The sequence below is a fragment of the Bombina bombina genome, chromosome 6 (genome assembly GCF_027579735.1).
Source record: "Bombina bombina isolate aBomBom1 chromosome 6, aBomBom1.pri, whole genome shotgun sequence".
Lineage (NCBI taxonomy): Eukaryota > Metazoa > Chordata > Amphibia > Anura > Bombinatoridae > Bombina > Bombina bombina.
In genome coordinates this window covers 1,053,305,691-1,053,321,479 of record NC_069504.1, presented here as the reverse complement: position 1 = coordinate 1,053,321,479, position 15,789 = coordinate 1,053,305,691, and the positions used below count along the sequence as shown (strand labels likewise).

General features: G+C 40.6%; 1 protein-coding gene across 1 annotated transcript in view; it reads left to right on the top strand.

Annotated features, from left to right (window-relative positions):
* CACNA2D4 (calcium voltage-gated channel auxiliary subunit alpha2delta 4) overlaps positions 1-15,789 on the top strand; it is a 1,345,448-nt gene that overhangs the window by 1,280,051 nt on the left and 49,608 nt on the right. Inside the window, exons 33-34 of the mRNA XM_053718853.1 lie at positions 6,405-6,480; positions 9,379-9,431. Of these exons, the coding sequence (XP_053574828.1) occupies positions 6,405-6,480; positions 9,379-9,431 (129 nt within the window). The remainder of the gene's footprint in view (positions 1-6,404; positions 6,481-9,378; positions 9,432-15,789) is intronic.

Genomic DNA, 15,789 nt, shown 5'->3' with positions numbered 1-15,789 from the left:
GAGACTGTTATTTCAGAATTGGCTGACAGTATCCCCATGAGGGTAAGGGTAAGCAGTAATCCTAAAAGAAGAGGGGTATTACTAAGCTTGCATATAGGGGCTAAGAAAAAATGGTTGACACTGAGTTTGAATGTTTGTGGGCAAACGTTTATTTAACTGGAAGTGCTGATAACGTTTTTGGCAGGAACGTTTTTGATGCTTTAATGAGAGGGTACACTTGGCTTCTTTTTGGGTTTAAGAACCCACATGGCTAGTTTGAGACCGCTCTGGTGAGGTTCATTTGGGCTGAGAGACATCGAGTGAGATGGGCGGGGCCTATTTTTGTGCCTCAGTTGCGCAGTTGTATTTGACAGGCAAGCAGCAAGCTCCAACTCCGGTGGGCCCTTGTGAAAGTATTGGGCCAAATCAAAGCTTTAACCCTGTTTTCCAGATCCCTGAGGGCAGGTAGGCACCACAGCAGTGCTGGGGCGAGGTGCAGGGGGTGTTTTTTCCTGATTTAAACGTTTATTAATTATCCGGTTTTTACAGTAAGGGTTAAGTGTTCTTTTCCTTGTGGGGCAAACTTAGCTGCATAATTTGAATACTTATATCAAAAAATTGAAACGATTTGATTATTTTAAAGCAGTTTTGCAAAACGTGTATGTTTTTTTTCTCTTAAAGGCGCAGTACCGTTTTTTAAGATTGTTATTTTTTCACTAAATAAAGTGTTTTCAAGCCTGTTTGTGGTCATTACTAGCCTGTTTAACATGTCTAACATTGAGGAAAGACAATGTTCAATGTGTTTGGAAGCCATTGTGGAACCCCCACTTAAAATGTGTCCCTCATGCACTGAAAGGGCAATAAATTGCAAAGAACATATTTTAGCTGATAAAAGTATGTCGCAGGATGATTCTCAGCCAGAAGAGAATTAGGTTATGCCATCTAATTCTCCCCAAATGTCACAACCATTAACGCCCGCACAAGCGATGCCAAGCACTTCTAGTGCGTCTAATTCTTTCACCCTGCAAGATATGGCCGCAGTTATGTCTACTACCCTCACAGAGGTTTTATCTAAACTGCCTGGGTTGCAGGGGAAGCGCAGTAGGTCCAGTGTGAGAGTAAATACTGATCCCTCTGACGCTTTATTAGCCATCTCCGATGTACCCTCACAATGTTCTGAGTTGGGGGTGAGGGAATTGCTGTCTGAGGGAGAGCTTTCTGATTCAGGAAAGATGTTCCCTCAGAAAGACTCAGATATGACGGCTTTTAAATTTAAGCTAGAACACCTCCGCTTGTTGCTCAGGGAGGTTTTAGCGACTCTGGATGATTGTGACCCTATTGTAATTCCACCAGAGAAATTGTGTAAAATGGATAGATATCTAGAGGTTCCTGCTTACACTAATGTTTTTCCGGTCCCTAAGAGGATTTCGGACATTGTTACTAAGGAGTGGGATAGACCAGGTATTCCGTTTTCTCCCCCTCCTACTTTTAAGAAAATGTTTCCCATATCAGACACCATTCGGGATTCATGACAGACGGTCCCTAAGGTGGAGGGAGCTATTTCTACCCTGGCTAAGCGTACAACTATACCTATTGAGGACAGTTGTGCTTTCAAAGATCCTATGGATAAAAAATTAGAGGTTCTTCTAAAGAAAATATTTATTCATCAGGGTTTTCTTCTGCAACCTATAGCGTGCATTGTTCCTGTAACTACTGCAGCTGCATTTCGGTTCGAGGCTCTAGAGGAGGCTCTTAAGGTTGAGACCCCATTAGATGATATTTTGGATAGAATTAGGGCTCTCAAGCTAGCTAATTCTTTCATTACAGATGCCGCTTTTCAACTGGCTAAATTAGCGGCAAAGAATTCAGGTTTTGCCATTTTAGCGCGTAGAGCGTTATGGTTTAAGTCCTGGTCTGCTGATGTGTCATCAAAATCTAAGCTTTTAGCCATTCCTTTCAAGGGTAAGACCCTATTCGGGCCTGAACTGAAAGAGATAATTTCAGACATCACTGGAGGAAAAGGCCATGCCCTTCCTCAGGATAAGACAAATAAGATGAGGACCAAACAAAATCATTGTCGTTCCTTTCGAAACTTCAAAGGTGGTCCCTCTACCTCCTCCCCTGCTGCAAAGCAGGAGGGGAATTTTGCTCAATCCAAGTCAGTCTGGAGACCTAACCAGACTTGTAACAAGGGTAAACAGGCCAAGAAGCCCACTGCTGCCACCAAGACAGCATGAAGGGGCAGCCCCCGATCCGGGACTGGATCTAGTAGGGGGCAGACTTTCTCTTTTTGCTCAGGCTTGGGCAAGAGACGTTCAGGACTCCTGGGCTTTAGAAATCGTGACCCAGGGGTATCTTCTAGACTTCAAAGATTCTCCTCCAAGGGGGAGATTCCATCTTTCTCGATTGTCTGTAAACCAGACAAAAAGAGAGGCGTTCTTACACTGTGTAGAAGACCTATCTACCATGGGAGTAATCTGCCCAGTTCCAAAAGCAGAACAGGGGCAGGGGTTTTACTCCAATCTGTTTGTGGTTCCCAAAAAAGAGGAAACCTTCAGACCAATCTTAGATCTCAAGATCCTAAACAAATTCCTCTGAGTCCCATCCTTCAATATGGAGACCATTCGGACTATTTTACCAATGATCCAGGAGGGTCAATATATGACCACCGTGGATTTAAAGGATGCGTATCTTCACATTCCTATCCACAAAGATCATCACCAGTTCCTCAGGTTCGCCTTCCTGGACAAGCATTACCAGTTTGTGGCTCTTCCCTTCGGGTTGCCCACAGCTCCCAGAATTTTCACAAAAGTGCTAGGGTCCCTTCTGGCGGTTCTAAGGCCGCGGGGCATAGCAGTGGCGCCTTATCTGGACGATATCTTAATTCAGGCGTCAACTTACCAACTAGCCAAATCTCACACGGACATCGTGTTGGCTTTTCTAAGATCTCACGGGTGGAAGGTGAACGTAAAAAAGAGTTCACTTATTACCCTCACAAGAGTTCGATTCCAGGGAACTGATAGATTCGGTAGACATGAAAATTTTTCTGACGGAGGTCAGGAAATCAAAGATTTTAACCACCTGCCGAGCTCTTCATTCCATTCCTCTGCCATCAGTGGCTCAGTGTATGGAGGTAATCGGACTAATGGTAGCGGCAATGGACATAGTTCCGTTTGCTCGCTTGCATCTCAGACCACTGCAACTATGCATGCTCAAACAGTGGAATGGGGATTATGCAAATTTATCTCCTCAGATAAATCTGGATCAAGAGACCAGAGACTCTCTTCTTTGGTGGTTGTCACAGGATCATCTGTCCCAGGGAATGTGTTTCCGCAGGCCAGCATGGGTCATAGTGACAACGGACGCCAGCCTATTGGACTGGGGTGCAGTCTGGAATTCCCTGAAAGCACAGGGTGTGTGGACTCAGGAGGAGGCTCTCCTCCCGATAAATAGTCTAGAACTGTGAGCGATATTCAACGCGCTTCAGGCGTGGCCTCAACTGGCTTCGGCCAGATTCATAAGATTCCAGTCGGAAAATATCACGACTGTAGCATATATCAATCATCAGGGGGAACAAAGAGTTCTCTAGCGATGATAGAGGTTTCCAAAATAATTCGATGGGCAGAGACTCACTCTTGCCATCTATCAGCAATCTATATCCCAGGAGTGGAAAACTGGGAAGCGGATTTTCTAAGTCGTCAGACTTTTCATCCGGGGGAGTGGGAACTCCATCCGGAGGTGTTTGCACAATTGATTCATCAATTGGGCACACCAGAATTGGATCTGATGGCATCTCGTCAGAATGCCAAACTTCCTTGTTACGGGTCCAGATCATGGGATCCTCAAGCAGTACTGATAGATGCTCTAGCAGTACCTTGGTCGTTCAACCTGGCTTATGTGTTTCCACCATTTCCTCTCCTTCCTCGTCTGATTGCCAGAATCAAACAGGAGAGAGCTTCTGTGATTTTGATAGCACTTGCGTGGCCACGCAGGACTTGGTATGCAGACCTGGTGGACATGTCATCTCTACCACCATGGACACTGCAGCTGAGACAGGACCTTCTCATTCAAGGTCCCTTCCAGCATCCAAATCTAGTTTCTCTGCGACTGACTGCCTGGAGATTGAACGCTTGATTTTATCCAAGCGGGGATTCTCTGAATCGGTCATAGATACCTTGATTCAGGCTCGAAAGCCTGTCACTAGGAAAATTTATCATAAGATATGGTGTAAATATCTTTATTGGTGTGAATCCAAAGGCTACTCATGGAGTAAGATCAGGATTCCTAGGATTTTGTCCTTTCTCCAAGAAGGATTGGAGAGGGGGTTATCAGCTAGTTCCCTAAAGGGACAGATATCTGCTTTATCAATTTTACTGCACAAACGTCTGGCAGATGTTCCAGACGTTCAGTCGTTTTGTCAGGCTTTAGTTAGAATCAAGCCTGTGTTTAAACCTGTTGCTCTGCAATGGAGCTTGAATTTAGTTCTTAAAGTTCTTCAAGGGGTTCCGTTTGAACCTATGCATTCCATAGATATTAAGCTTCTATCTTGGAAAGTTTTGTTTTTAGTTGCTATCTCTTCGGCTCAAAGAGTTTCTGAACTACCTGCATTGCAATGCGACTCGCCTTATCTTGTTTTCCATTCTGATAAGGTGGTTTTGCGTACCAAACCTGGATTCCTTCCTAAGGTTGTTACTAATAAGAATATTAATCAGGAAATTGTTGTTCCTTCCCTGTGTCCTAATCCTTCCTCTAAGAAGGAGCGTCTGTTGCACAACTTGGACGTCGTTCGTGCTTTGAAGTTTTACTTGCAAGCGACCAAAGATTTCCGTCAAACATCTTCTCTGTTTGTTGTCTATTCTGGAAAATGTAGAGGTCAAAAAGCTATGGCTACCTCTCTTTCTTTTTGGCTGAAAAGCATCATCCGTTTGGCATACGAGACTGCTGGACAGCAGCCTCCTGAAAGAATTACAGCTCACTCTACTAGAGCGGTGGCTTCCACATGGGCTTTTAAAAATTATGCTTCTGTTGAACAGATTTGTAAGGCTGCGACTTGGTCTTCACTTCATACCTTTTCCAAATTTTACAAATTTGATACCTTTGCTTCTTCGGAGGCTATTTTTGGGAGAAAAGTTCTTCAAGCAGTGGTGCATTCTGTTTAACCATCTGTCTTGTCCCTCCCGTTCATCCGTGTCCTGTAGCTTTGGTATTGTATCCCACAAGTAAAGGATGAATCCGTGGATTCATCGTATCTTATAGAAGAAAGGTAAATTTATGCTTACCTGATAAATTGATTTCTTCTATGATACGACGAGTCCACGGCCTGCCCTGTCAATTTAAGACAGATTATATTTTTTTGATTTAAAACTTCAGTCACCTCTGCACCTTGTAGTTTCTCCTTTTTCTTCTTGTACCTTCGGTTGAATGACTGGGGGGTGGAGCTAAGGGAGGAGCTATATAGAGAGCTCTGCTGTGGTGCTCGTTGCCACTTCCTGTTAGCAGGAGGATAATATCCCACAAGTAAAGGATGAATCTGTGGACTCGTCGTATCATAGAAGAAATCAATTTATCAGGTAAGCATAAATTTACTTTTTAAACAACTTTCCATTTTTACTTCTGTTATCAAATTTGCTTTGTTATCGTGGTATCCTTTGTGGCAAAGCATACATTAGCCAGACTCTAGCTGCTGATTGGTGGCTGCACATATATACCTCTTGTCATTGGCTCACCCAATGTATTCAGCTAGATCCCAGTCAAGCATTGCTATGTATTCAACAAAGGATACCAAGAGAATGAGGTAAATTTGATAACAGAAGTACATTTAAAGTTCTTTAAAATTGTATGCTCTACCTGAAAAAAACATTCAATGTCCATTTAAAGGGACATTCCCATCAAAATTGAACTGCACATAGATGAATTACATATTTGAATATAAACATATTTGCAATATACATGTATTGGCAAAAATGCTTCTAGTAAAAGTTATTACTGTTTCAGTGTTAACATTTTTTTCTGCAGGTGCATGTGAAGCATAGCTAGATATTCTCAGTGCACCAGCAATTTAAATACTGCAGCTACTCAGAGCGCTATTGGGGCTTGTCTAGGGGGAGGGTCTAATAGCATGGTCTTGCCAATTGCAGCAAGACCCGCGCTATAGCAAGCAGGCAAACTCTTAACAACCAGCGACATTTATGGTTAGCCACGGTCGTTAAGGGGTTAAATATACTTTTGAAACATTTATAGCTTTTATTAGAAGCATTTTTGCTAATACATGTATAATACAAAAATTCTTCTATTCAAAACTGAAATGCATCCATGTGTATTTCAATTTTGGAAGGAATGTCCCTTTACGTGGGGTTGTATTAGCTTTGACAGATTCTGCTGGGGAAAACGTCAGTACTGATCCATTTTATATCTTCCTTCCTCAGAGTGACGCTATATGATTATCAAGCGATGTGTAAACTGCCATATCATCATCACAGTGGCGCCCGCGGTTTACTAAATGTAAGAATCGTACAAAAGTCCAATTTACCCACGCATAAAACATTATCTAAGTATTTTCTATCTATCTGTCTAATTTATCTAATATATCTGTCGGTGTAAATAATCTGTAATCTATCTATCAATCTATCTATCTGTTTGTCTAATATATCTGTCTAATATATCTGTCTAATATAACTGTCTGTCTAATTGATTTATCTATTATCTATCTTAATTATCTGTCTGTCTAATGTATTTATCGATCTATCTGTCTGTCTAATGTATTTATCTATCTATCTTATTTATCTGTCTGTCTAATCTGTCTGTCTGATCTATCTAATATATCTTTGTGTTTAAATATTCTTTCTATAATCTATCTATCATCTATCTTAGAGCTGCAACAACTAATCAATATAATTGATAATAATAGATTATGAAAATAGTTGTCAACGAATCTCATAATCGATTAGTTGGTCTGTGCACGGCACTAACTGGTTCACTCCAATAAGCTCCTGCACATGGTATTGTGTTTTATGGTTATGTCACTAGCCTAAAGGATGTCTACAGACGTTTACTTTTCACTTTTTATGTACAGTTTCTTTTTAAGTTTACAACTACTCCTGGCTTATGTGCAACCCAGATATAATAGGAATCATCATTTGGATTGTTTATATTAAATCAGATGTTTTGGAACTATGCTTTGCATGATACAGTGCCCAGGTTGTTACTTACACCTAGCCCTAGATTGATGGGAGTTGTTATTTGAATTGATGTGCACTATTATCTGTTTGCACAATTATTAGCATGATCGCTTAATATTGCTGATTATATGTACTGTATAGATAAATATGTAAGGCTTTGTCCTGTTATTGATATATATAGTCCTTAGCGCTTTTGATTTTTTTTGTTTTTTTTTTTAATATTTTTATTTAATTGTAATATGTACAAAATTCAACCTCTAACTATATATCTGTTAATTTAAGAGCGGAGTAGATATTTTTTCCCTAACCTTATAGCTGGTTGTTTACCATTGCATATAGATATTCAAGATATTTTTATGTTAGAATTAAGTCCAGGCTTACTTTATTAAGAGGCCACTTGCATTCGTGGAGATAACAAAGATAAATAATCCCACCTTGGTAAAATTGGCAAAACTATACTTATACATATTAAGCACCTCAACACCATCTGAGCACCTCTTCTCTGCTGCAGGCAAAATAGCTTAGATTTTATTTTAAATATAGGAAAACATTATATTTTTATTTTTATCCGATAAGTCGATTAATCGAAAAAATAGTCGGTCGATTAATCGATTATGAAAATAATCGTTAGTTGCAGTCCTAAATCCCTATCTATTGTCTGTCTGTTTCATGTATCTCTGTCTAATATATTTGTCTAATATATCTGTCTGTCTAAATGATTTAGCTATCTATCTTACACCTAGATTACAAGTTTTGCGGTTTGGCTTTACCGCTGAAAAATTGGCCATTGCGCGTGGAATGGCCGGTAACGCATATTACGAGTCGCTGCGGTATAGACTGTAATGCAAGCATTTGAGCCTTAATGCAACCCTCTATTTCGCACTCAAAAAATGGCGTTTGAGTGCGTGATTTTCCATAGCACCATATTACAGGTTGTGGGGTCCGGCTATAATGCTTGCGTTACAGCTTATACCGGAACGAGCCATTCCACGATCTGAGACCAGTAGTTATGGATTTTGCGAAAAACTTATAACTAAAATGAACACCCATAAACTACCTATTAACCCATAAACCGCCACCCTCCTGCATCGCAAATACTATATTAAACTTATTAACCCCTAATCCGCCACCCTCCTGCATCGCAAATACTATATTAAATTTATTAACCCCTAATCCGCCTCCCAACCACATCGCCGACACTAAAATAAACCTATTAACCCCTAAACAGCCGGCCCCCCACATCGCAAAACACTAAATTAAACTATTAACCCCTAAACCTAACAACCGGTAACTTTAAATTAAAAGTTACAATATAACTCTTTAAATAAATAAAAACTTACCTGTGAAATAAAAAACTAACTAACATTAAACTATAAATTAACCTAACATTACTATTCTAATAACATTTTAAAAAAATACCAATCAAAAAACCTAAATTACAAATTTAAATAAACCTAATACTACGTAAAAAATAAAAAAATCTTACATTACAAAAAATAATAAACACTAAAAATGTATGAAAAATAAAAAAAAATCAAAGATAACAAAATATAATAAACGAAATGATCAAAAATAAAAACAATTACACTACCAATAGCCCTTAAATGGGCCTTTCTATAGGGCATTGCCCTAAGTTAAACAGCTCTTTTACATTATAATATTACCAAAAATAAAACACTAATATCGGAGAGTGGCGGATTAGGGGTTTATAACTTTTAGGTATTGGCGATGTCGGGGGCAGCGGTTTAGGGGTTAATCATTTTATTATAGTAGTAGCAATGTTGTGGGCTGGCGGTTTAGTGGTTAATAGGTTTATTTAGGTGTCAGCGATGCGGGGGGCGGCGGTTTAGGGGTTAATCACTTTATTTAGTGTCGGGGGGCGGCGAACTAGGGGTTTATGTTAGGGTGTTTAAACGTAACTTTCTTTTCCCCATAGACATCAATGGGGTTGTGTTACAGCGATTTGCCATTCCGCTATGGAATGTGCGGTACCGCTCATTTTATTGCGTTATTTACACACCCGGTATAGCGCAAAACTCCTAATCTAGCCATTATTTATCTGTCTGTCTAATGTTTCTGTCTGTCTTATCTATCTGTCTGTCTAATTTATCTACCATCTTTTAACTTTGCTAGAATAGAAACTATCGAATAGTTCAGACGAATAATAAAGAAATTAATGCACATATATCTTTTTTTTTCTTTTCTCCTGTTTAATTTTCAGCCACTATATGCTCTGATGTCAGCAGCCCAATGGCTCTTCAGCAACCTAGTCCTGTAAGTGTTATATTTATATTGTTAAACATGTACATTATCACAAACTAAAAAAATTGAAAGTTGCTTAAAGGGACAGTATACACCAATTTTACACCAATTTTAATTTAACTTTATGTAATAGGCACTACAATAAAGAATAATATGCACAGATACTGATCTAAAAATCTAGTGTAAAACCGTTTAAAACTTACTTAGAAGATCCCAGTTTAGCACTATGGAAAAGGTTAACTGGAACACCCGCTGAAAGTGGTTCTATAGCAAAACAAGCAGACCCTTTACACAAACAGGAGCAAGCTGGAGTAAGTATACATCAGTATTCTCCTAAAACTTTGGGGCTTGGTTAGGAGTCTGAAAATCAGTGCAGTTATTTAAAAATAAGCAAAACTGTAGACTATATAATTGGATCATCTACAAAACATTTATGTAAAGAAAAATCTAGCGTATAATGTCCCTTTAAGTCCCTAAGTGTATGTATTACTTTAAAACAACATTTTAAACTAAGAAAAAATATTTTTAATCTATAGTTAGAAAAGCTTTTGGTCACCCAGTGACAAACTTACATTGTCTACTCTGTAATTTAAAGGGACATGATAAAATGTGTTTGTTCCATCTATAAAGAGAACTTCTCAAAATGTATCACAGTGTGGATATGCACAACTAGGGATTCAGCTAGCGAGCTATAGCTACCTTGGTATTAGCTGTGCATCATGTTACTTCAGCTTGAAATTTAAATAACCTTTAAATAACCCTTTGTCATACAAAATAAAATATTTTTTTTAATTTATTTTTTTTGAGTGAAATAATTTTTATTGAAATTTCTATACAATTAAAAAAAGGATAAAGAAAAGAATAACAGATATTCAATAATACAAAATATATTGTCACTTTACCAGTATATAAATACGAATATTGTAAAAACGAAACACTCTATATTAGCCGTATAGCTTATGTTATCTATTATTTGAGTTTTCATGTATCGCTGTCACATCAAGGTTGCAGGTTCTTATAATATCTAAAGAGGAGAGCACAACTACAAGTAAGCAGTGGAAGTTATACTAAACAGTGGTCATTGTTCGAGAAGAGTATCAGGCAACATAGCTACCAGCAAAATCATACAATTCCTATGTATTTTCACTCAATTAAAATTCTATGTTAAAGGGACAGTAAAGTCAAAATTAAACTTTCATTATTCGGATAGAGCATGTAATTTCTTTCCTAAGATATGGTGAGTCCACAACGTCATCAATTACTTTTGGGAATATCACTCCTGGCCAGCAGGAGGAGGCAAAGAGCACCACTTCAAAGCTGTTAAGTGTCACTCCCCTACCCACAATCCCCAGTCATTCTCTTTGCCTCTGTAAATTAAGGAGGTGAAGTTTTTTTGGTGTCTGAAGAAAATGAGATTTTTTTCGCTACAAGCAAGATTTTTTTGGGTCTAGCCGTAGTCCACGTTAGTCTCTTCAGTAGGGCAGTGGTGGATTTAAAGCAGTTAGGAACTTGTGAGGTGGGCCTTGCTGCGTTTTCCTAACATATTTGCTGCCCATGTTACAGAAAGTTAGAGTAGGTTTACTCTGTTCTTTCTTTTATTTCACAGGTCTCTGTAAGGAGTGGCATCCTTCCACACCATGTGAGCTGTCCTCCTGCCGGACGGCTAGATGTGCATGTAAGTGCCTTTTGTCTTCTGGGGCTAGGAGGCTGGCACTGAAAGGGTTAAGCTGAGATGCTGGCCTATATCTCTGCACACATTATGGGACTAGAATCCTGGGTATAGGATTAATACTGGCAGTGAGCAGGTACTTTTTTTATTGGGTGGCTGTGCATACTATACATAGATTGCAAACAGATTTGGGATATGCGCAGGTTTTTTAGCTCTACGCTACCCTGATAATATAAGCGGTCTCTTGCCGGCTCTGATGTATTATCTGTCAGGCAACGGCTTTTCCGTTTTGTCTCTTCCAGTTTTGAAACACTGGCACTTTTATACTCTGGCGCAGTTTTCAATTGCTGGTCATATGATTTCTACCTCCGCTCATAGAGAATATATCGGAGAGGTTGTTCATGGCTGCATTAGCATTCCTCGTTGGTCCGAAGGGGCAGGTAGGCACCTCAGTCATCAGGCTGAGGTGTCATTATATTTAACATAATATTTCTTTCATTGTTCACAATAAAGGGTGACTCAGTATGAAGGTTTTTTTTTAGACTAAAGCGTCTTTGTAGTATTTAAAGTGACAGTACCTCTTTAAAATAGAGGCAAATTATTCTAATTCTATTTAATGGAGCAGGATTTTGCCGTTATGGAGTGTCTCCTTTGTTTGGAGAACCAAGTTGTGACACCATTGCAATTTTCTTCCTCATGTATAGAGAGGAAAATAAAGATAAACTTTTTAATTCTGATCCATCCGTCTCTCGGGATGATGCTCTTCAAGCAATGCCACAGTTTTCTTCTCAAACGTCCCAAGCCTTAGTGGCGTCACATACAGTGCCCTGACGTTCCTATCAGTCTCCTGGAGGAGTTTATTTGCCTGCAGAAATTGCTGCCCAGGTATCTTCAGCGGTATCTGAGGCCTTATCTTATCTTGCCATTCTTATGCTAAAGGGAAAATGTAAGAGGAACATTAGAGACTCAGATGTTATGGTTTCCGCTCCAACCTCTGCTACTCAGATAGCCCTCTCTAATAAGTCTGATGAGGAGGATACATCAGTAGCCTCTGAGGGTGAAATCTCAGATTCAGACAGTATAATTCCTTCATCTGATGCTGAAGTGTTGTCCTTCAAATTTAAGATTGAACACCTTCGCATATTGTTAAAGGAGGTTTTAGCTACTTTGGACGACTTTGACCCGCCTGTCGTTGTAAACCCTAAGAAATCAAGTAAACTTAATAAATACTTTGATGTTCCTTCCTCAGTGGAAGTGTTTACTGTTCGAGACCGTGCAACGGAGATTATTGCGCAGGAATGGGAGAAGCCAGGGATGCAATTTTTCCCGTCTCCTGTTTTTAAAAAGATGTTTCCTGTTGCTGACTCCATTAAAGACACATCGCGTACGGTGCCTAAGGTAGAAGGGGCCATCTCTACTGTGGCTAAGAGAACTACTATTCCTATAGAGGATAGCTGCTCTTTTAAAGATCCTATGGACAAAAAGCTGGAGGCTTATTTAAAGAAGATGTATGTTCATCAAGGCCTTCAGTGGCAACCAGCAGTTTGTATGGCCACGGTGTCCAGTGCGGCATCTTACTGGTTCGATGCTCCGAGTCTCTACAGGTTGAGACTCCTTTGGAGAAAATCCAAGATAGGATTGAGGCTCTCAAGCTAGACAATTCCTTTATTTCTGATGCCACCATGCAAGTTTATTAAGCTAGGAGCCAAGATATGTGGCTTTGCTGTGCTAGACTGCAGGGCTTTGTGGCTGAAATCAAGTCCAAGCTTTTAGCTCTTCCTTACAAGGGTAAGACCCTGTTTGACCCTGTTTTGGCAGAAATAATATCTGACATTACTGGTGGAAAAGGGTATTTTCTACCACAAGACAAGAAGACAAGATCTAAAGGACGTCAAAGTAATTTTCTTTCCTTTCGTAACTCCCTCTTCCAAGTAGGAACACTCCAAATCTTCTTGGAAACCCAATCAGTTTTGGAAGAAGGGGAAGCAATCTAAGAAGCCCGCAGCTGAGTCTAAGTCAGAATGAAGGGGTTGCCCCCCAGTCTGCAACTGGATCAAGTGGGGGTCAGACTTTCTCTGTTTTATCCAGCTTGGGTACGAGATGTCCCAGATCCTTGGGCTGTGGACATAGTGTCTCAGGGTTACAAAATAGAACTCAAGACTTTTCCTTCCAGGGGCAGGTTTCTTCTCAAGATTATCTGCAGACTAGATAAAAAGAGAGGCATTCTTGAATTGCATTCGGGACCTTTCTTCCCTAGGAGTTATAGTTCCTGTTCCCGAAAGGGAAAAGGGTCTAGGATTCTATTCCAATCTGTTTGTGGTTCCCAAAAAAGAGGGAACTTTTCGTCCTATTTTAGACCTAAAGTGTCTTAACAAGTTTCTCAGGGTGCCATCCTTCAAAATGGAGACCATTCGGTCCATTCTCCCCTTGGTACAGGAAGGTCAGTTTATGACGACCATAGACCTAAAGGATGCGTATCTTCATGTTCCCATTCACAGGGATCATCACAATTACCTGAGATTCGCCTTTCTAGACAAACAATTTCAGTGTGTGGCTCTTCCAGTTGGCCTTGCCACAACTCCCAGAATATTTTCAAAGATTCTGGGGCTCTCTTGGCAGTGATCAGGGCTTGGGGAATTGCAGTGGCGCCTTACCTGGATGACATATTGGTTCAGGTGCAATCTATTCAACAAGCAAACTCACATACAGAGATCTTGTTGTCTTTTCTACATTCCTACGGATGGAAAGTGAATCTGGAAAAGAGTTCCCTTGTTCCAACTACAAGGGGGGTTTTCTTATGGACCATTATAGATACCCTATCTATGAAAATCTTTCTGACAGAGGTCAGAAAATCCAAGATTTTTTCCTCTTGCCTCTCTCTTCAGTCTACTGTTCGGCCATCAGTGGCTCAATCTATGGAGGTAATTGGTCTGATGGTTGCTTCCATGGACATAATTCCCTTTGCTCGATTCCATTTGAGAGCTCTACAGTTATGCATGCTCAGACAATGGAACGGTGACCATTCTGATCTGTCTCAGAGGATAGATCTAGATCAGTCGATGAGAGACTCTCTCCCATGGTGGTGTTCTCAGGAGCTTCTGTCTCAATTCCATTTGAGAGCTCTACATTTATGCATGCTCAGACAATGGAACGGTGACCATTCTGATCTGTTTCAGAGGATAGATCTAGATCAGTCGATGAGAGACTCTCTCCCATGGTGGTGTTCTCAGGAGCATCTGTCTCGAGGCACATGCTTCCGGAGACCTTCCTGGGTCATTGTAACCATGGATGCCAGCCTGCTGGGCTGAGGAGCAGTCTGGGACTCACTAAGAGTGCAGGGTCTATGGACTCGGGAGGAGTCTGCTCTCCCCATAAATATCTTTAAGTTAAGAGCGATTTACAATGCTCTGTTGTCCTTAGCCCGGTATATCAGGTTTCAGTGGGACAATATCACCTCAGTGGCTTGCATCAACCACCAGGGAGGAACTCAGAGTTCCTTAGCCATGAAGGAGGTGGCTCGGATTATTCAGTGGGTGGAAGCCCACAATTGTTGTCTATCTGCCATCCACATTCCAGGGGTGGACAACTGGGAAGCGGACTTTCTGAGCAGACAGACTTTTCATCCCGGGGAGTGGGCACTCCATCCGGAAGTGTTCTCCAGGTTAACCCTCAAATGGGGGATACCGGAGTTGGATCTGATGGCGTCTCGACAGAACGCTAAGCTTCCGAGGTACGGTTCAAGATTGAGAGATCCTCAGGCTGCCCTGATAGATGCTCTGGCGGTACCTTGGGTTTTCAGTCTAGCATACCTGTTTCCTCCGCTTGCTCTCCTTCCACGAGTCATTGATCGTATCAAACAGGAGAATGCATCGGTAATGATAGTAGCTCCCAGGTGGCCTTGCAGGACCTTTTATGCAGACCTAGTGAAGATGTAATCTCTTCCACCTTGGAGGCTGCCTTTGAGGAAGGACCTTCTAACTCATGGTCCATTCCTTCATCCAAATCTCGCTTCTCTGTAGCTGACTACTTGAAGATTGAACGCTTAGTGTTGTCTAAGCGTGTTTTTTCTGAGTCGGTCATTGAGACCATGATTCAGGCTCACAAGCCTGTTACTGGCAAGATTTACCATAAGATATGGCGTAAATATCTTTATTGGTGCAAATCTAAGGGCTACTCTTGGAGTAGGGTCAGGATTCCAAGGATTTTGTCTTTTCTCCAAGAAGGTCTGGCGAAAGGGTTGTCAGACAGTTCTCTGAAAGATCAGATTTCTGCATTATCTATTCTTTTACATAAGCATCTGGCGGATGTGCCAGATGTTCAATCTTTTTGTCAGGCCCTGGTCAGAATCAGGCCTGTGTTTAAACCTGTTGCTCCTACTTGGAGCCTTAATCTTGTTCTTAAAGTTTGTAGCCGGCTCCGTTTGAGCCCATGCATTCCATAGATATTAAATTGTTATCTTGGAAGGTTTTGTTTCTTATTGCTATTTCTTCTGCTTGGAGAGTTTCAGAACTCTCAGCTTTGCAGTGTGATTCTCCTTACCTTATATTTCATGCTGATAAGACGTTTCTTCGTACTAAATTGGGATTTCTCCCTAATGTGGTTTCTGATAAAAAATATTAATCAGGAAATTGTCGTTCCTTCTCTCTGTCCTAATCCTTCTTCTCATAAGGAACGTCTGTTGCACAACTTGGATGTTGTGCA